Raw genomic sequence first — 21618 nt, forward strand, 5'->3', positions numbered from 1 at the left:
TTGTCATCTTGATGGAGGCAAAAAAGAAACAGGATTTATCCTCAGTATCTTTCAAAAATGGTGAGGTAAATTAAATGAACTTTTAATATTTACACAATTTTTTATTATTGCACTTCATTTATTTAATGTTGAGAAAAGTCTGGTACAAGTGTTCATACACTGTTTATCACTGTGTATTTCATGAAAATTCAGCAACGAAGCTGAATGAAAACTTCACACATATATCTGATTAAAAACAGTTTAACAATGAATTTAACTTTTACAGTACTGACTTTTCACATGATGAATAGCAGATGAAAAGCAGCAAAAATAATTACTGATACACTCTTATATCTGAAAATTGTATTTCCCTTTCACATGGTGAAAAGCAGATGACCACTAAAGGTGCTATAATGACTGTAGCTGTCATATATACTTGAGTTTTCACACAAACGCAAAAACACAACATCTCCGACCTCTAGAAACAGCGTTGCACCATTTGCAGATGACCCAAAAAGAGACATCTGATGTTGAAGTGCACGACAAACTCTCTCTCCGTTCTTGAACAACACAGCACATGAAGGATGTGAAGGATGTCCGTCAGCACCAATGTAGAGCTCAAAGTGGTAGGCTCCTCTCACTGGTGCAATGAAATAACCTGTGGGACATTTCTAGTCAGTGCAGGTAACTTGAGATGTGTTTGTTGATCATGTATTTGAATTGTGCATAGCCAAAAACGTGAGATTGCTGTGACTTAGAGTGTGGAGATTTGAGTACCTGTGTTTGGGTTGTAGGCATTCCCAATGTTTGAGAAGACGTATCTGAAGACCAGATTAGTTTCAGTCTTAAATGGTCCGATAGTTCCCGAGCCTGAAGCCAACAGAGATGATGAGAAAGCCACCTGTTTGACAGAGAGAGAGAGAGAGAGAGAGAGAGAGAGAGAGAGAGAGAGAGAGAGAGAGAGAGAGAGAGAGAGAGAGAGAGACATTTTATTTCCCTACATTTGTGTGTCTGAAAGAAATAATGTTTGATAGTTACAAGTATTTCATCATCGCTCGCATTATCAAGGTTAGCATTACCTATGGAACTTCTTTTTATTTATATATAATACATTTCTGTTGCATCTTATATATTTGTTCTAACATATTATGTCTGCTAAAACAGTTTTTTTTCCTGGTTTAAGATACAGTATCACAAATAATTGTTCACTACAAATTGTTAGAGCCATGATCTTCTCCACAATACCTTGAAGTTGTTGCTTTAGCTTCCCCACCTCAATCTTCTGTAACTCTAGTTCTTTCAGCTTTGCAGTTTGACCTTGATTACAAAACCAAATGCATGTATATTGTTAATTATTTAACCATCCATTTGTTTTAACTCGTGCAATACTTTTTGTGTATATATCATATTGTATGAGTTTCTGAGACCTCTACGTCATCCAAATGACTAGTACGTTTCTAAAAGACCTGTTGTATACAATGTGATACATGTCTTCTGCCCTCTGGTGGATCATTCAGGCATTGCCGGCTGTAGATTGCTTTTACTGACCAAATCCAAAATCAACAAGTCCTCCAACTCATACGACCAAATGGGTCGATTGTTTAAGCCCTTATTACGACCAAATATGTCGTTTGTTCAAGCGCTTAATACGACCTATAATTACATTTGAAAATTGTCGGCCTCGAGTGCTCCCGTTGAATGCAAACGTTACAGAGGGTTGTTTATTCACAAATAACCCTCTCTGTAAAATCCTAAATTGTAGGATAGTTTGGCCATTAAAACGCTTTATGATTAGATTTCTAGCGAGAAGTATATATTGTACTTTTAGAATTCATGTCCAGTCGATATGTAGGATCTATAGTTTGATAGATATTACGAAGATGATTTGAGATTTCGTCAGGAGAACGTGTATATGCGGCAAGCTTCCATGTAAAGTTACGGGTTGAAAACAGTATTTCCGGTCTCGCCGTTTTCATAATAAAACCAATGATCAAATGATTTAACAGTGATATCTGCACTACTCATCCACTAAAAAAACATCAGTTTATCCTAGTTAATTATACGACATTAATTGGTTTAAATTGTGTACAATGCTTTTGTGTTTTTCCCATAGGTTTTTCTCTTTCGATTCTGAGAGACACATTTCTTTTTTCAGAGGTTTTGATAGGCTAAAATCACACCGCAATGCACGTCGGGATATGGTGTTTATGTGATATGAAATCGGAAAACATTAAAAAAAATAATAATAATAATACTTTATTCCGAGTGTTCTTGCTTTTCTCTTTGAAAGTCATCACATAACGGCATTGTAATACAAGGTTCGGCTGCATTAAATATTACATATCTGCCCTAGATATGTATTTATAGAGCCCTGATCAGAAGACCTTTTGACAAACTGGAAGAGATGCCGCCAAAACTGAATACGTGACGTGGACCATAAATATATCAACAATTAAACAACATCTTCCATTTCTTTTCACACAATACGTCTCCTTGCAGTATCAACACTAATTCGGCAGACTTTTATATTTGATCCAATTAGTAGATAGTCTGTATTTACACCATAACGGTGCACAGCTGATAGAAAGGGACTTTTTTGTAGTTTTTAAAGATATTACTGATTTTCTGAACTACCTTTCCAACTCCTCATGCAGTTGACTGTTACAGGTCTATACAGGTTCATGGTACAATGCATAAGCTTCACATCGAGAGACTGAAACTGTATTTTCCTTTACCGTTCTGTTTTAAACTCACAATAAAGTGAATAGTCATATTATGTACGATATTATTATGTTTTATTAACTAGACCACTGGTCTAAACCGCACCTCCTAGTGGTTAAAGCACGTTATTGAATGTAGTTGTTGAATAAGTTATATTTATTTAGTTATTGATGAAAACATTTAAATATTAAGAGTAGCCTACATACAAAATAGGGGTCAATGATAGAAATATAGAATGGAAAATATCTAGAAGATACTGTAGTGATCTCTACAGTAAAACAGTTTAGTGCAGGACGTCCAAAGATATTAACAGGAGGATGTGCAAAACAGACAAACTGATAAGGCTGAATTTTCCTCAGGTGTAACTAAAGTCTGATTTAAGGGTTGTTTATATTTCACATCATTAATCAGAATCTGCAAAGTAACAACAATAAATGTAGTAGAGTAAAAATACCAGGTTAACCTCTGAATTGTAGTGGAGTAGAACAAAGTAGTACATGCTGCTGTAACAAAAACATTTCCCAACTTGGGATCAATAAAGTATCTTATCTTAAGATGATCGATGGCTACTGCCATATTTGCTAAATGTGCATCTGAACCTTGACAAGTGCATGTTTCAGGCTTATCAATTAACAACAGGAGGGGTCACAGACATAAGACCAGCTGTCATGTGGTATTAATGCTGCCCATTATGGACACAAGCAATTTTCACCCATGTATTAATTATATGTTTTAAATTTGATAACACCAATGTGTGTAGAGACGTGCCATAGAACATGTTGCGAAACACACAATAGCCAGCAAGTGTCATTCTGGGGGGGAGGGCCGGGCTGGACCCGTCCAAGTCCAGTTTTGGATAGTCTGGCGTGGTTCCATTCCATTTCAAAGAGCTTTGACGCTCAGCGTAACCTTGTCGCACTGCCACTCCAATATCCAATCACAGAGCTTGAGGGCTAATCACGGGGTTTGTAAAGCAAGGCGGATGTTGTAGTCCCAAACGATAGCTGGGGATTCTGGTTAGTGTAGTGTCTTCGGAAACTCTGTAGTGTCTAAACTCCGAAAAAACAATTTGTTTCTCCGAATCGAAGGTTAAAAACACAAAAGCATTGTACACAATTTAAACCAATCAATATTGTGTAATTAACAAGGATAAACTGATGTTTTTTAGTGGATGAGTAATGGAGATATCACTGCGTAATCATTTGACAGTGTGGGGAATACTTCCGGTTTTATTATGAAAACTTCGAGACTGGAAATACTGTTTTCACCCACGCTAACTTTACATGGAAGTTGCCCCATATACAGTACACGTTCTCCTGGCGAGACCTCAAATCATCTTCGTATATCTATCAAACTGTAGATCCTACACATCCACTGGACGTGGATTATAAAAGTACAATATACACTTCTCGCTAGAAATCTAATAAAAAAGCATTTTAATGGCCAAACTATTCCATAATTTAGGATTTTCCAGAGAGGGTTATTTGTGAATAAACGACCCTCCGGAGCGTTTGCAATCGACAGGAGCATGTTGTTTCTTACACGACCACTAGAGGGGCTACACTTTAAAACGTGTCTCTGGGTCGTATTTAGCTGCTGAACAATCGACCTATATGGTTGTGTTTTGTAGGAGGACAGGCTGTCCAAAATGGCTACCGTCATGTAACGGTTCAGACGCTTTTGGAAGCGTCATCTTTGCCAATATTGAATAAATTACGGTAAGAATTATTTTTATATTGTTTCTGATATTTCACTTTACTGTATTGAAGCAATTTATAATCAGTCTATATTTTGTAGCTTATTTAATAGAGAAATCGTGTTGAAAATGTATGTATCAAATAGTATACAGCAGGTTGTTGAGTACATTTTTCCGGAAAATATGTGACGTTGGAAAATATGTGTCGTTGTAGTACATGTCATGATGCAATCTGCATTTTGCTTACCACAATGCCAAACAAACTGTTTAGATTATTTAATTAACCTCTTAAGCCGAGAGCCCCCTCAGTCGGGGGCTGCGGGGTGTTTTTTCAAACACAGACATCACAATACGTAGCATTACGGAGCAAAAACGGAACATCGTCTCACCTTAGCTGTTATTCTGATCAAAAGTCGATAAAAACGATTAAACACGCGGCTGAAAGTTAATCCATAGGTTAATCCAATGTGTCTGTCAGTGTCTGTCACGTTGACAACATTATACCCAAGTGTTTGAAAGCTGGGTAAAAGTGATGTGAACAGAGGGATAGAGCAGCCAGAGAGTTAGCGGCCTGTGAGAGCCACCGAGCGCACCCAGAGGACAGGCTGTTTCACCCAGGAATAAATGTGTGAAAGCTGGGGAAAGTGTTCCTGCAGCCCCCCCCCCCCCCCCCCCTCTGCATCATTCACCTGTGAATTAGTCATGTTTGCGTAGACTCCTGCATGGTGACCATAGAGCAGGGACCAATGGAGTGAGACATAGCCGTATAGTAGGTAGCGGGCTTCTACCGAGGGGGAACGCTCCATTCGATCCAACAGTTCAGGGATGCACTTGACAGAGGCAGAAAGACACTTTTCAAGATCACCATAGCCGGGCAGGCTGTCCAGCTTATGCCTCTTCACATGGAACTGATGCACCGTCACATCCCTGTGCAGACGCACCAGGCAACCTTGCAACTCCCGCAATATGGTGTGTATGTAAGACTGACTGAGCCTGTTTGCTTTTAGATGCGAGTCCATCAAGTACCGGATAAACTGCAGTATATTTTTTATATAAAAGGCAACAGTCGTGACGGCAAGGTTGCTGTTTTCTCTCAGGTCATGTGGCCAGGCACGGATCTTTGAAGTGTCCTTCAGGAACAGCCAGTCCGACAGACGGGGAGAGTCTCGCCCCATAAATAGTAGAAAAGTCTTGACCCGGCTCACCTTAGACTGCACATTTTCTGACAACTTTCTGTCTGGATCGATCCCCGCGTTGTGGTATCAGTACTCTGTCATTACCGCCTCCATGCTGGGTGGAAGTGTGATGTGCCGCATTGTATTTGCACGCCCACTACCAGAGGGCCTGGGTGACGTTTTCCCAGCCACGGGGACCACTGCCCGTCTAGCACGCCGAGCTTCGGTGTTCCTGACAATACAGGTACGGAACAATCGCCATGTCCTGCTGGTGGAGGATGATTGCGCACTGACAATGGCTGCAGCATTTACAATGCTACTGTGTAGGCGGGTGACCCTGACCCTGGGCTGTGTCACTGGAGTCGTGATGCCGGAGATCGTTGGGATTTTGGGTTGCTTTTGACCCATGAGGAGCTCCGTGACTTCAATTGCCATCTCCGGCTCAACCACGTCAGTCATGGCCCGATCATCCCAGTCCTCACAGTCCTCCTGCAGCTCATCACTAGGTGCCAGTTCGGCCCCTATGGCGTTCACAGCAGTGTCCTCCATGACTTCGAGCAATCCAGGGGTATATCTGCCTGTTGCGACTGGATTGCTTCTGCCTGTTTGACGTGCTGTCGCTGATTTCCTCCTGATTCCCGCTTTTGTTTATTGTGTGGTGGACTGGCACATCATAAAGTATTATTAGAAGCAGTGTCATTTAGAAGATGGTCTGTCAATCATTTCCGTCTCCGGGCTGGGTGAGGTTGCCTGAGTCAAATTAAGCCGCAGGCTCCACTCCTTGTGGTGCGCTTCCGTCAATTCCTTTAAGTTGCAGGTTGCTTTCTTGATATTCAAGCTGTTGAGAAACACCCGGGCTGGACCAGGCCGTTGATCCTTTTAGACACAAGTGTGATGCACATGGCTTTCCTACCCAGGAATACGTGTTTGAAAGGCGGGGGAAAGTGCTGTGAACAGAGGGAGAGAACACCAGGGTGTGAGACGTCCGTCCATGGGATGAGACTCGATCAGAAGGACTCAGGCCCCCGAGCGACACCGGGCAAGCGTTGATGTTTTTCATCGACGCACGGGCCGAGTGATCCACCACCCTTTTCATAGACATGCATATGTGGTCACGGAGGATCAAATGGGTAGCCTGTGATGAAGTAGGGTCGACCCTATATCATGTGAAGCCACCGAACACTGGTCCCCGGGGGGGGGAACCGGTGCCTGGAGCAAGGCCGATTGCTGAATGCCGCAGCCGACGAAGGCCGCTATGCAACAGTGGAGGGTTCGAGAAACAACAGTGTTTGCCGGGCGCACCACGGCGGAGGTGGGGAGGTTCCAGCCCGGAACCTCCGTCCCGATGCGGGACCCGTGGTGGGACCCGTAGTGGGACCCGTGGTGGGACCCGTAGTGGGACCCCTGAGTCCCGTAGTGGGACCCCTGAGTCGGTTCGTCTTGGTCACGCTTCATATCGGGCGGCCCATCAGAGTCGAACCCGCAGTTCGGAGGAACCGACCACCAGAGCACCGGCACGAGGCCGGGCCGGCGGAGGCCCTCCGATGGCGGGTCACGTTTGCCATTCAATCAGTGAGAAATCAGGGAAAAACGATGTTATCTTTTGGGAGAACCAGAGAAAAGGGGTGAAAATGGAGAAATTGTATCCCAAGATAGTGTCTCTTAAGGCGGGTAGAGTCCCCTGACAACTCTCCTTACATTCCTCCAGAGTCAGGAAAAACTCTGTTATCTTTTGGGAGAACCAGACAAAAGGGGTGAAAATTGAGAAATTGTATCCCAAAATAGTGTCTCTTAAGGCGGGTAGAGTCCCCTGACAACTCTCCTTACATTCCTCCAGAGTCAGGAAAAACTCTGTTATCTTTTGGGAGAACCAGAGGAAAGGGGTGACAATTGAGAAATTGTATCCCAAAATAGTGTCTTTTAAGGCGGGTAGAGTCCCCTGACAACTCTCCTTGCATTCCTCCAGAGACCAGTTCAAAAACTTAAAGTTTTGTAACAACCATACTGGGGGGTCTCCATGCAACAATTGTATCCGAGCCAAAGCGCTCAAAAACGGGTTTCCCATTTCGTGCAGAAGTTAGCTTGGAAAACATGAATGAATTTTTTTGACGGAGGAGGGGAGGTCTCGATTCCCCTCTCCGTTGTAAAATGCAACGGGGGAGTGGAAAAGTGTCAGGGGCTTCCGCCCGAAGCGCCGAAGACTTGAGCTGTTTGGAGCCCCTTCTCTGTTGGCACTCGTTTTTTTAAACTTCATTTTTGATGGGTGGGGGCGCATGGCAGGCCGCCTATGAGCTCCCAAATGCTGCCTGGAACCTCCAGGATTTGTGAGCGAAGCTCCATAAACTGAGAAAGTCACCCAGAAATGTCACTTTTATAGCCCAATAATATATAATACAAATACATTTAAATAGTAGTAAAAGTAATAGTAGTAAAAGGTACAATTGTGCTCCTAATTACCCGGAATTTGATTTATATAGCGCCATGATAGTGAATACAAATCATTTTCATGGAAAAAAGTGTTAAAACACCTGATTAATATGCTTGTAATGCTGGCAGCAGGTTCACTGCTGTAAGCAGGGTCTCACACTCAAAAGCACCTAGGCAGAGATCCAGAGTGATGCACATAGCTTTCCTACCCAGGAATAAGTGTGTGAAAAGCGGGGAGAAGTGCTGTGAATATAGGGAGAGAGCAGCCATGGAGAGAGCAGCCAGAGAGAAGCGGGCTGTGAGAGCCACAGAGCGCACCCAGAGGACAGGCTGCTTCACAGCACTCTGTAACCCAATGAAGCAGCTGCAATCGTGGGTGAACAATGTTTAAATAGTGTGACACTTCCAGGGCACTTGACAGCACTTTGTAACCCAGGAAAGAAGCTTGAATTGTGGGGACATGAGTGTTCATTTCATTGAATTTCAAACCTTTATTTATCCAGATTGGTCCCATTGAGATCATAGATCTCTTTTTCAAGGGAGACCTGCAGCATATAGGTTCCACATGAAACATAAAACAATAAGGACAGTGTTAAAAGTGCATTAAACGGTTTATTACACTTGTGTCCAAATTAATACTTTTCTTGTCAATGCTGGTACACTAAACTGAACGGCAATTGGAGTATCTTTTCCATTGAGATGCGTTAAGCCATTTCGTCGTCAGTTTCAATGTTAATTGTGTCCATTTGACGCCATTTGCCCTTACATTCCTCCAGAGACCAGTTCAAAAACTTAAAGTTTGGTAAGAACCATGCTGGGGGGTCTCCAGGCAACAAATTCATCCGAGCGGACACATTCCTCCATGAAATCACACACCCGTTTTTTTTCTGAGTCCTCTCAAAAACCAGGTTTCTGAAATCATGCGGACAGTAGTCGAAGTAGAAAAAGATGAATGCATTTTTTTGTCGGAGAAGGGGAGGCTTGGTTTCCCCTCTCCGTTGTAAGTTGCAACGGGGGAGTGGAAAAGTGTCCGGGGCTTCCGCCCGTAGCGCCGAAGACTTGAGCTTTGTGGAGCCCCTCCTCTGGTGGCACTCATTTTCTCGAGAATTTTTTAAAACTTCATTTTTGATTATTTTAAGATATAATTGACCGTTTTTTCACGGGTGGGGGCGCATGGCAGGCCGCCTATGAGCTCCCAAATACAGCCTGGAACCTCCAGGATTTGTGAGCTAAGCTCCATAAACTGACAAAGTCACCCAGAAATGTCACTTTTATAGCCCAAATAATATATAGCCCATTTCGTCGTCAGTTTCAATGTTAATTGTGTCCATTTGATGCCATTTCCTTACATACCGTAGGGTCTTGTGTGTACACTGTGTGGACATTAACTACCGGTCGTGGTACGCCAAGTGTACAGCACTTCAATGAACGATCGTTCATGAATGCGTTCATATTTTGGGCGAACGTGAACTGAACGTACTGTATTTCCGCTAGATGAACATAATTGAGAACGCGTTCATTTTCAGCGCTGTATAACGGCGTTCAAAAGTGCGTTCATTCTCAGCACTGTATTAAAACGACATGGATGAATTAGTATGGACGAAGCCGAGAGCAGCTGCAGCAGCACTCGCTCAGAGTCAGACTATACGGTGTCGGCGTATGAGCATTTAAAAGAGTTTTACATTAAAGTCAGTAGCCTACTGACTCAGACGGAAAAAATCTAACGTTTGCCTGTAAACTGTGTCCGCCCGGTTTGAAAAAGCAAGTCCGTACATCGACGACGTCGACAGCAAACCTTAAACGGCACATTGAGAATAAGCACACGACTAGCCTTTCACGGTATGTGCGAGTGGCGAATAAAAAAGAGAGCCAAAACAGATCCACTACAACCCAAATCCCATTAACATCGTACAGGCAGGGCCGCCTTAATGCGCGGGCTGACCTGGACTGAAGCCCAGGGGCCTATGGAGATCGGGGGCCTATCATGAGCCAATAAAAAAAATAAAAAGTTTTATTTCGGATGTTTTTTTTACATTTTAAATAAACAAAGTCTTGGCTTTCAGAATATGAAACTTTTATTTCCAAAATCACACGATATATAGATTTTTAAAGCTTGTAAAGGGAAGATGACAGCTCTCCCCTGCGACTCTGCTGTTCTAAAGCGCCGTCTCCGCTGAAATTATTAATGCAAAGCGTATAGTAATCATAGATAACACGGCAGGGTCCGTTAAAGTTTGTTTTCATCTGTTTTCAAATAAAGTCTTGGCTTTCAGAATATTAAACTTGTTTCGGCAAATTCAGATGATAAATACAACTTGTAGCTTGTGACGGCATAATTACAAGCGGAGAACGGAGTAACTTGACGTCACAGCAGGCATAACAACAGCCGGTGTTTCTCGTGAGCGTTTTCCCTGGGAAACAAACATAATACACACAAATGCAAAAATACACAAACACACACACACACACTCACACACACTCGTGAGCTTCCAGTAATCCAAACGAAAATATCTTCCCTCCGTAGTATTTTGATCATTTGCTCCGCTAATCAATCAGATCGATGGATTCCAGAGATTTTTCTCAAAAATGATGACTCCGAAACAGTCAGTGGGCACCACTTAACAGCCAATCAGAATGACAGTATGTTTCACATGTGATTTATTCCAATTGTGAGTGATTGAGTGACAGATGAAGGTTGTTTAGGAGAAAAAGTTGAGAAGAAAAAGTTTGAGAGTGGCGCTCGGAAAAGGAAATTGTTGAGGGAAAAGGAGTTTCGAGACAAACAGCTATTACAAAAAATGCCGAAGCTTACAGGTTATTGTAAACCTGTAGGCCAGGATGAGGAGGAAGGACAGATGAGTTCTGTACCGAGCGCCAGCGGCGCCTCGGAGTCAAGTAGGCCGTCTGGTTCTGATAGCGATGGAGTAGCGGGAGAGGAAAAACAGACATGAGGGACATTATCTGTTGGAGGAGATGGAGAGGACGACGAGGACTTGCTACGTGGAGGGGAGCCATCGGCAAACCGGACAAATACATGAGGGAGGCCCGATACGTCACTCATCTGGAGGAGAGGACCAGGCGCGCGTAGAGCAGAGTGGAGAAATGCGATCACAGAGCCTGCCGAGGCTATAAATGACTTTGATTTGTTGTTTAAATAGGGGGCCTACAAAACCGTCATCAGGTCCTGATGGCAGGTTAAGGCGGGCTTGGGTGGAGGACTTCTCTTTAGCAATACAGAGTGAAAGCCGCTATGAGACACCTTTCTACTACAGAGGACTCATCCACTATAGACTAGGTAAGGGTACAGAGACCCCTTTTAGTCCAAAGTTCACAGGAGATAGAGTTATCTGTTATTTTCAAGCCTGACAGAGTAAAACAAATTCACTTCCGCTTTGCTTCAAAATAAATGTCAAAATAATTGTATATATAGGTTGGATATTGGATTGATATTCACTTGTGTTTTCTAGGTCTGCTTCACTAACTGTCAGAACCTCTTTTCTTGTGGATTTTAGTCAATTTTTTCTTTTTAGATTATTATAAAACTAAAAATAAATAAAACGGTTTTTTTTACAATAGCTTCCATATAATGTGACCTATTGACCCCAAATAAATGCAGCATTGTACAACATAACTAGACGAGAAGGATACACCTCTTTGTACATTTAAATGGCTTTTTCTATTTGATATGAATATTGTCATGACAACTGAATCTGTGTGAACGTGAACATTAATAGAATATCACCTCCCATCTTCAGAGCAATCTGACTATTATAACATTAGCGTTAAGAAAGCTTAATTAAATATCTGCCACAACATAAGTAACCGGATCAAAGTAACAGAACAGTCCGCGGCATATCACTTCATAATGTATCATATATTTCCTTATCTGAGTCAGCTGAGCCGTATCCGTGCAACACTCACAGTGTCACATACTGTATGCAGAAGTATTATTTTCAGCAACACATTAAGTTGATGAAACACTCGAGACAAATGTAATTAAAGTCAGATCCACTCGTGTTTTAGACGGGGCAGTGATTTCATAAACCTGTTAATGTACGCATTCAAACACTCGAATGCTCCAAATACCACTCCTTTCATGTGAACGCGCACCTAACTTGATAGGACACGGCTGGCTTGAGCGATCCACTTGATAACTCGCTTCGTAGTACAGTTTAGCGAGAGCGCGTATGTTTTGGATTAGGCCAACCGGCTAACTCAAACATATCCAGGTCAGGTTGAACCAGCTTCGTAGTACAGGCCTCTGGTTTGCTTTGGGGGGACAATGCTTCACATGATGCCAGAAAGGAAACAAAATAAAATAGAATGACTAAAATCCTATAAAAAAAGAGGTGTATTAATCCAATGCTGCATTGATTTGGAGTCACATTGTGGTATAGTTACATAGATTGGTAAAATGATCAATCAAAATATCACAGCGCTGGCTCAGTGAACTATAGAAACTAAGCTTTCTTTAAATAGCCTTTCCACAAGCTTCCTGTTGGTTGTTTTAGCAGAATACCTTGTGGCAGTGACTCTTTCTTTAGAAGTCAACCAGCTCTCTTTTAATATAGATCTATAACATCTGTCATTAACTGTGTTGTGGTGCGGTCCCAGCATTAGATGGGTTAATGTGTGTGTTTGAGTCAGTCTGTATGTTCTTCTTTTAACACCAGATGGAGCTGTGTACTCACTTGTTCTCATGATGCCCAGAACATAAAACTGCTGACTCTTAATGAGCTAGTTTGGCAGTACATTACATACCATGACATTTATCTATGAACATTTGTAATGTCTTATAGGTTTTTTCGACGACGCCAAGAGTGACTTCCAACAAGTATTGAAGATTAATCCAGATTTTGAAGATGCCAAAGTGAGCCTGAAACAGACACTTCTGGACCAGCAGCAGAAGATAGACAGGGGATACTGACAACTCCATAAACTATAGAATATACCTTTTTATAAATCCTGAAATCTGTTGGCTTGAAGAAACAATTTGTCAAGTTTTGTCAAATTATTTACAATAATGTACAGCTATCATATAGAAACTTGGAATTGTATTTGATCCGAACATGAACCCTTTGATTAAAGATATCAGAATGAAGATTAACCTTAAAGTAAACACAAACCACAGACAAAATAACCTACACAAGGAACAGAAACAATGAAAATAAAACTATTGCTGCAAAAACATTCAGTTTGAACCTATGAAACCAAGTAGAAATCCCACAGGGACATTTTGATATGGTTTTTGTTAAGCAGAGCATTGATTATTCCTTCTTCTGCACTGACTCAACACTCTTCGAGTTGGAACATATTGTTACGGCCTCATAAATGAACATATATCATTGCATAATTGGACAGAGCAGAAACATCGACCCGGGTGAAACGATAAGCTCGGGTTTTACTGTCTGTAATAAATGTTAGTGCATCCTTAGTGGCTTGAGAATATATACAAACAATAATCAAGTGTTAGATTACAGTCATTATAAGGAGGCTCAAAGGAAAAATCAAAAGCACATGTGATTTTAAGGAAAAGTTTCATTTATTATTAACTGTGGATTATTTTTGTTGCTTCTTCAAATATAAAAAAGTAATATATATCAAATACAAATCTACTTTTGGTGAACAATAAATACTTTTTTTACACTAAAAATGTGTGTTTTTCCTTTCCATACATATGTTTTTACAATATGTTCTTAATAAACTAGGCATACATCAGCTCACCCTGTGTGTGTGTGTGTGTGTGTGTGTGTGTGTGTGTGTGTGTGTGTGTGTGTGTGTGTGTGTGTGTGTGTGTGTGTGTGTGTGTGTGTGTGTGTGTATGTGTGTGTGTGTAGAATTCTTAACAAGCCTCACCTGTGCTTTGTCGTTAAGTGGAATATAAAGCAGCTGCTGATGTCTCAGTTAATCATCCAGTCCCCTTCCTTTTAGACTTGTGTTTTTGTTGGAAGGTGTGCTGGACATTGCCAAGCTCTGATACTGACTGTATTATTTTTGGTTTTACTGCAACATGCTGAGGCTTGGGAACATGTAAGTTACATTTCTTGTATATTTCTTTCTATGTGTGTACTTAATTTTCTCTAAATGATGTGTTTTATGTGTTCAAGTTTGTTATGGATGGCTGCAGCTATCATCTTGTGTCAAGCCAGGCCTAATGTGAAGCTAAATTCGCAGTCAAGTAAGCTTCAATTCTCATTAAGTCATTTTACACAGCATATTAAGTCGATTTACATTCTCCTCACAAGCCTTTTCTTTTAACAGGCAGTGGTTTAAGGTCTGACTGTGCCGCAAATGTAATGAGACTGTCGTTGGACAAGGCTTTAGCAGTGGGAAACCAGCTTGAGGTGGAGGCTATCAGTAAGTATTAACTGCTAATAATGCAGCTGATTGGTTCATCACTGAGGAAAGGGGTCCCAGACAAAGCTTATTTTCTCCCCTCAGATGGCACCAAGCACATTTTGTTAACACCTAGCATGGCTGCTCAGTGTGGATACAGCATGGAATCTGACCCGTGGGGTAACACCAGAATCTACACCTCCCTCATGGGCTGCTTTGTGGACAACAAGGTTTGTTTTGAGCTAAAGTGTTTTTAACAGCATTCAATGTAATTTTCTACCAAGTGTAGCTGTGCTAATTCTGTCTCAAGTGACTGAATTAATGGCTCAACAAACACATGGTTGCTCCCATTTTTGTGTTTCCCTGAATTTATTTGTAACCCCTTACCGTTAAAAAACCCAAAGTGCATTTCCCTTTTTTGTTTGGCACATCCCTAAAATATTAGCACTGCTCCACTCAAAGCTGTATTCCTCAATGAATCTACTGGGTACTTTCTGGACTTGTTTGTTATATCCATTTAGACTTCAAATGTGTCCCTGAAGGCAAGGATATTACATTTTCAATGACAAAGAAGCTGGAACCAAAGAATATTGGGGAGTTTCACTTAATTTAGTTTTTTTTTATATTTATAGGATGATGCTACATTTAACGTTGGCTTGAGACTCCAGATGTACGGCGAGAATCCATCAGACGTGGTCAGTCATGATGTGTCTCAGACTTGCAGCTACACTCGCTGGGCCTCCAGGGAGATCCACTGCGACAGGAACTACATGGAAGTAGGTCATCTTTACATTGACGAGTCCACCATCTTGTGTGTATGGAAACGAATGCTAAAACCACCATCTTCTGTTTTAGGTTTCGCACCACATGGCTAACCTTGATGCTGAAGCTAAGGGTCAGACTCGGGATGGTAAAGACGAGAAGCTCAACGCCAAGCTTGAAGTATGTTGAATTAAACCGTTCAGATACTACAGTTTAGTTCCTCCCTACACCAATGAGGATTTAATTATTATTTGTTCTTTCCTGTAGGCCTCTGGTGCATCACAAGGTATCTGGAAGATGACGTTTTACACCCCAGAACCAGTGGCCATGGTGTTGCAAGAGGCTGAACAAGCCGGCTACGCTGCCAAAACTACCACTAGTCGCCTGGTTATGCGAAGCCCGTACAATACAGCAGAGAGTTATTCAGAGGATGTAAGCAACACACTCCTATACAGTGTTTCTTTCCCTCCATGTCAATTATAGTAAACCTCTCCTCTCTTTAGGTGGCTGGAGTCCCCATGGAAGTTTTCAGGGTGAGCGCCTACTACATGGCACCACAGGGTCTGAATGTAGTGAACTTGGCAGCTGCTTGTCCCAAAGGTGAGTCCTGAGCAACATATTGCCTTCACAGTGAGCTTAATTGTTGCACAGTTAAACTCAACAGCTCCATTTGTCATTAACAGGTGGCGTCCTCTTCACCGAGGATATGGTCTCTTGGCACGTACCTCGCCGTGTGACTCCTTTGTTGGACGGCAGAATTACAGTCTCAGAAATGCACATGGGAATCAACGGGCAGAGGCTTGATAGATCTCAGATGGCCGCACGGGGGTACACACTGAGCACCACAGACTTCCACATCGTCGTCGAGATCCCAGTGGGCTCGCCTGATGGTTACTACAAGGTTGGGGAAATCTCTAGATTAGAAATGCAAGAGTCACTAGTGCATTTGCATGTTTTATTGAAATGTCATGAATTATTGCAGAGCCATGCCCCAGATTATCAATCAATCAATCAATCAATGTTTATTTATATAGCCCAATATCACAAATGTTACATTTGTCTCAGTGGTCTTCACAGTGTGTACAGAATATCAGTATGACAATACGACACCCTCTGTCCTTAGACCCTCACATCGTACAAGGAAAAACTTCCAAAGAAAACCCAGTTTAAAGGGAAAAATGGGAGAAACCTCAGGGAGAGCAACAGAGGAGGGATCCCTCTCCCAGGACGGACAGACGTGCAATAGATGCCGTGTGTAAATTGAAAAGATAATACATTTGCAACATAGGTAGTCCAAATGTTTGGAAATGCATGTGTGTATAATAGGAAGATGAATCCACGAGGATATCCATCGAGGACCTATGATCCAGGACCACAGCCACGACTCAAGATCCAGCGCTCGCGATCCAGGACACAGGACCGCAGGATCATCCATGACTCCGGATCCCAGCGTATATAGACACCAAAAAGAAAGACATTTGGGGAAGCTGGGTTAATCGGAACATGAGTGTACACGGGTATAGACAGAGAGAAGGAAGAAGTAAGATGTCCCCCGACAAACTAAGCCTATATCAGCAAAACTAGGGGCTGAATCTAATCAGCCCTAACTATAAGCTTTATCAAAAAGTTACCAGTACCACATCACCTACTTTGTGGAGCCCATGCTCGAGGTACTGTGGAGGGAAGATGACACCCAAGATGATGCCAGATACAAGGTTTTGTTCCCCATCATGACCCCTCTGATGCCTCAATCTCCCCAAATCCTGGATGGTAAGTCAAATGTTCTAGTAGGTATGAAAAAAATGACATTTGAACTCGGGCTTGCTCGGATATATCCTAATGACTGCTAAACCCATTAAATAAAGTCTTCAGTTTTTGCAAAATGGTGTGTTTGGATGGGATTTGAAGCCAAGTACAACATCTACTTTTGCTTACAAAGGGCACTTTTTTGTTTTTTTAAATAGCACTCAATCCAACTACTCAAAGTTTCTCTATCAATGTTGAGGCTGGTTTAGAAGTTGTAAACCTGCCACTTTCTGTTCCTCAGACACTGTCCCAGAGACTCGGGTATTCAGCGTTCTCTTGGGAACCTTCCTCCATGACGTTGAGCTGAGGAACATCACCTTCTCCACCGGGGTCCTCACTGTTGAGGAGAGCAATGCCAAAGGCTTCACAGTCCAGGAACACAGCTTGGCTAATGGCTCCAAGAGCTTCTCTCTTCAAGTGCCCTTTGATGCCGATGTTGTCTTAAAACATGTATGACATTATAGGTTCAAAATATCACTTTTTACCAGCATATTTTCAGTGTTGCTGAGCTTTTATTTCATTTGTTGCAGAATCCTGAGCGCTTGGTTACATCCTACTTCCTCCCTCTGATCTTTGGGTTGATCGTCCTGCCTGAAGAAACTCCTTTTGGTCTCCCGGTCGACCTGCAGGCCTCTCTGCAGGATATTGGTGAGATCATATTGAATTTGCTTTTGACAATATCTTAATGAAAATTATGTTTTCTAAAATTAAATGAAACTTATATAAGAGTAAAAGCAACACAATCAAATGGATAATGCCTGTTTTGCTGCTCTAGTGCTACCCATCATGGCTGGCACCTGTGACCAGAACCAGTTTTACATCAGCGTGAAGTTCGGGAGTCACGGCTCTAATTTAAAGGCTATCGTTGGACCTCGAGAGCTGACGGCTGAGATGGCTGAAGACTACAATTTCTATGAGAACGGCACACACCTCAGCCTCATTCTGCCATACACTGCCAAGGACGCTGTTTTCGAGGTATGTCAAAACTACAAAATCCCACCATAGATCTTCTGCATTGGCTAACTTTACTTTCTTTTCCACAGCTGCTCACTGCAGAATCAGTCAAATCCAGAATTGACCTGCTTCTGTTGGAGCGTGCAAACGACTGGGTGCTTGCTGATCTCTATCTGGCTTGCTACTTCCCCTTAAAAGCAACAGGTAAGATGGAACATGTAAGTATATTTGCTGCTTTAATTTATTGATGTGTGTTGCTTTACACATTGCCTGCTTCTTCCTCCAGAGTGCCACCCCAATGGCACAATGACCGCTGTGAAGGTTGAATCGACTCGTGATCTGGAGCCAAGTCAGCTGACGCTAAAGGACCAGTCCTGCACACCACAGTTCAGCGACGATCGCTTTGCATATTTCTCCTTCAGGGTGGATACCTGTGGAACCACCAGAACGGTGAGTGTGAATCGCATTTAAATATCAAAAAGGTTTTGTCAAATGTTAATGCGGTTTTGTTGTTAAATAGTTCTTTGACAACTACATGATGTATGAAAATGAGATCCGCCTGTCTTACAACAACGCCAAAGGAGCAGCAAACACATCACCAGTTGATCCCGATTACAGGTAAAATATTTGATTATGTCTAATTGGAGATGAACACCTTCAATGTATGCATTTATATATATTTTTTTTCCCCCAATAGGCAAACTATTTCCTGCTTCTATGTGGTCAATGAGACTCAGACTGTTGCCTTCAGCGCTAAACCAAGAACCTATGAGCCCGCTGCAGAGATCGGCACCGGGCAGCTGATGGTGCAGATGAGGCTTTCCCAAGGCATGGTGGAATTTTACAACATCTTGTTCATGCATACAAAACACTGTTTGCAGGTCTCCTTTGAAAAAGAGATCTATGATCTCAATGGACCGATCAGATTAAATAAAGGTTTGAAACTGTAAATGTCCAGGCCTCCTGTCTCTAACGGGACTCCTCTCCTGCAGATCCATCCTACGAGCTCTTCTACCAAGCAGAGGATTATCCAGTGGTGAAATATCTGCAGCAGCCTCTGTATTTTGAGGTGGAGCTGATGCATTCTACCGACCCGAGCTTGGAACTCATTGTTGAGAACTGTTGGGCAACCCTTTATGAAGATAGGACATCTCTGCCAAGCTGGGACATCATTGTGGAAAGGTAATGTTGTTTAAAACTAACTAACTACTCTCATTTCATTTGTTTAACTGCTGCTTTATTTTAACTTTCGAATTCCTTCACTAGCTGTGAGAATCGCAATGACAGCTATGCAACCATTTTCCATCCCGTTGTGAGTGGCTCCAGAGTTTTAGTCCCGTCCCACATCAAGCGGTTCTCTGTAAAGATGTTCACTTTCACTAAAGATGACGAGGTTCTGAAAGACCAGGTAAGACTTGTAAATCCAAATCTGGAGTCTTTTGGCCACTGCTGCATGTAGCCATGTGTAATAAATCATCCTGTCTGTCCACAGATCTATGTCCACTGTGATGCAGTGATTTGTGACACAAGCAGCCAGGCAGATGGTTCCTGCAGAGGCCAGTGTGTGCATCCTCCAGGTCAGAGCTACTCAAGACCTGCAGGTGTAAAAAAGGGTAAGTGACCGAGTCTGAACAAATGTAGTCGCTCTGGATGTGCAGTTGGTAATCTTTACTTGTTTTGCAGAGCGAAGAAGCACCGACTCAACACGCCAAAGGCAGATCTCCTCTGGGGCAATTATTCTGTCTAACCTTTGAATATTTTCTACAAGTGTTTACATGTTGTCATTTGCACCTTATGTTGTTTTGTTTGGGACCAGGGGAACAGTTTTATCAATGAATGTACTGTACTGCCTTTTATATTGATGGATGACAATAACGAGTCGTATATTTTAAAAAAAATAAACTAAAAAAAAAAATGGCCACATTTATTTTGTCGCTTTTATCAATGTTTTGCATCTTCTGTGGTCAATTTTAAGTGACATATTAATAAAAGCAGGTTCTGTGTCAACCAGTACCCGCCTAACTCCAAGAAAATGCAGAGAAGCATTAACATGCTTAACATAACAACAAGAGGCGGTGGTGGCGAAGTCCATAGGGACTTGGCTTGGCAACTGGAAGGTCACCAGTTCAAGTCCCGGCAAGACCAAGTGCTACCGAGGTGTCCCTGAGCAAGGCACCGTTCCCTACACTGCTCCCCGGGCGCTGTTCAAAATGGCAGCCCACTGCTCCTAACACTAGGATGGGTCAAATGCAGAGAACAAATTTCCCCACGGGGATTATAAAGTATATCAAAAATCAAATAAAAAAAAAAAACATATGTAGAAATGATATCCTATATAATCAACTCCAATAAGTTGATTTAGGCGCTAAATGAAAAACGTTTTGAAGTTGTTATTGCCCCGCCTACTAGAGACGCACTAAAACATGATTGGGCGCTTTTGTTGTGTGTTGTCACTTCCGCCTTTAGGAAACACAACGAACCTTAACAGAATTCAGGGCCAATGGAGCAAGACAACCCTCAAATACTTGAAAATGCTCACTCTGAGTTTAAAAACTATAGAACTTCAAATGTGCAGAACCACTGTATACAAAGTTTATCTCTTCCTACTTACAGTCCAGGTACTCTTTGTTCAATTTTTGGCGATGTCTGTAGGCTACTAGTGTTGCAACTTATTCTGCTACCCGTCTAAATCTGTGTCCCCGGTTAAAGCTAACGTCCATCGTGTTCTGTCACTTTCTCATTTCATTACATGTATTGTTTTAGAGACTTTCAACGCTGTCATATTTCCACAGGGATTGTAAAGCCAGTCATTTGGCCACTGCTTACAACAGCGGACAGATAAAGTACCTCGGGGTGGATTTTGGTGAAGCGGTGGAGGCAGGGCCGCCTTAATGCATGGGCTGACCTGGACTGGAGATCGGGGGCCTATCATGAGCCAATAAAAAAATAAGTTATTTCGGATGTTTTTTTTACATTTTAAATAAACAAAGTCTTGGATTTCAGAATATGAAACTTTTATATCCAAAATCACACAAATACATTTGTAAAGCTTGTAAAGGGAAGATGAAAGCTCTCCCCCGCCACTCTGCTGTTCCAAAGCGACTCCTCCGCTGAAATTATTAATGTAAAGCGTATAGTAATCGTAGATAACACGGCAGGGTCCGTTAAAATTAGTTTTTTCGGAAAAGGAAATTGTTTAGGGAAAAGGAGTTTCGAGACAAACAGCTATTACAAAAAATGCCGAAGCTTAAACACTTTTTCTGTTACCAGCTGTATTCACCTTGCAGGGGTAGCTATGTTGCTTTGATCCTGGATCAAGTGTTTAAGTCATGGATTTTTAAAGTTTAACTTCTTCATATGTCTAATATTAAAGTTCACTTGTCATTCAGAAAGTATGACGCTGCGCTGTCAGTGCGCTTCTCCATGTTTGTGATTGGTCGAATGCTCCAAATACCACTCCTTTCATGTGAACGCGCACCTAACTAGATAGGACACGGCTGGCTTGACCGATCCACTTGATAACCCGCTTCGTAGTACAGTTTAGAGAGAGCGCGTATGTTTTGGATTAGGCCAACCGGCTAACTCAAACATATCCAGGTCAGGTTGAACCAGCTTCGTAGTACAGGCCTCTGGTTTGCTTTGGGGGGACAATGCTTCACATGATGCCAGAAAGGAAACTAAATAAAATAGAATTAAAGATATCAGAATGAAGATGAACCTTAAAGTAAACACAAATCACATACAAAATAACCTACACAAGGA

At 42.1% G+C, this 21618-nt stretch overlaps 1 protein-coding gene across 1 annotated transcript; it reads left to right on the plus strand.

Moving 5' to 3' along the window:
• Nucleotides 1–13924: 13924 nt before the first annotated feature.
• On the plus strand, nt 13925–19745 carry LOC117451201 (uncharacterized). The gene is made up of 22 exons (XM_071204872.1): nt 13925–14028; nt 14106–14176; nt 14260–14355; nt 14440–14564; nt 14967–15110; nt 15190–15276; nt 15364–15528; nt 15600–15696; nt 15780–15997; nt 16079–16089; nt 16721–16866; nt 17144–17352; nt 17433–17550; nt 17678–17877; nt 17946–18060; nt 18143–18306; nt 18377–18474; nt 18554–18684; nt 18849–19038; nt 19123–19264; nt 19349–19469; nt 19540–19745. Exons 1-22 carry the CDS (start codon nt 14009–14011, stop codon nt 19608–19610), a joined length of 2739 nt encoding a protein of 912 aa, XP_071060973.1. The 5' UTR covers nt 13925–14008; the 3' UTR covers nt 19611–19745.
• The last annotated feature ends 1873 nt before the right edge of the window (nt 19746–21618 follow it).

The sequence above is a fragment of the Pseudochaenichthys georgianus genome, chromosome 1 (assembly GCF_902827115.2).
Source record: "Pseudochaenichthys georgianus chromosome 1, fPseGeo1.2, whole genome shotgun sequence".
In the NCBI taxonomy this organism is placed as follows: domain Eukaryota; kingdom Metazoa; phylum Chordata; class Actinopteri; order Perciformes; family Channichthyidae; genus Pseudochaenichthys; species Pseudochaenichthys georgianus.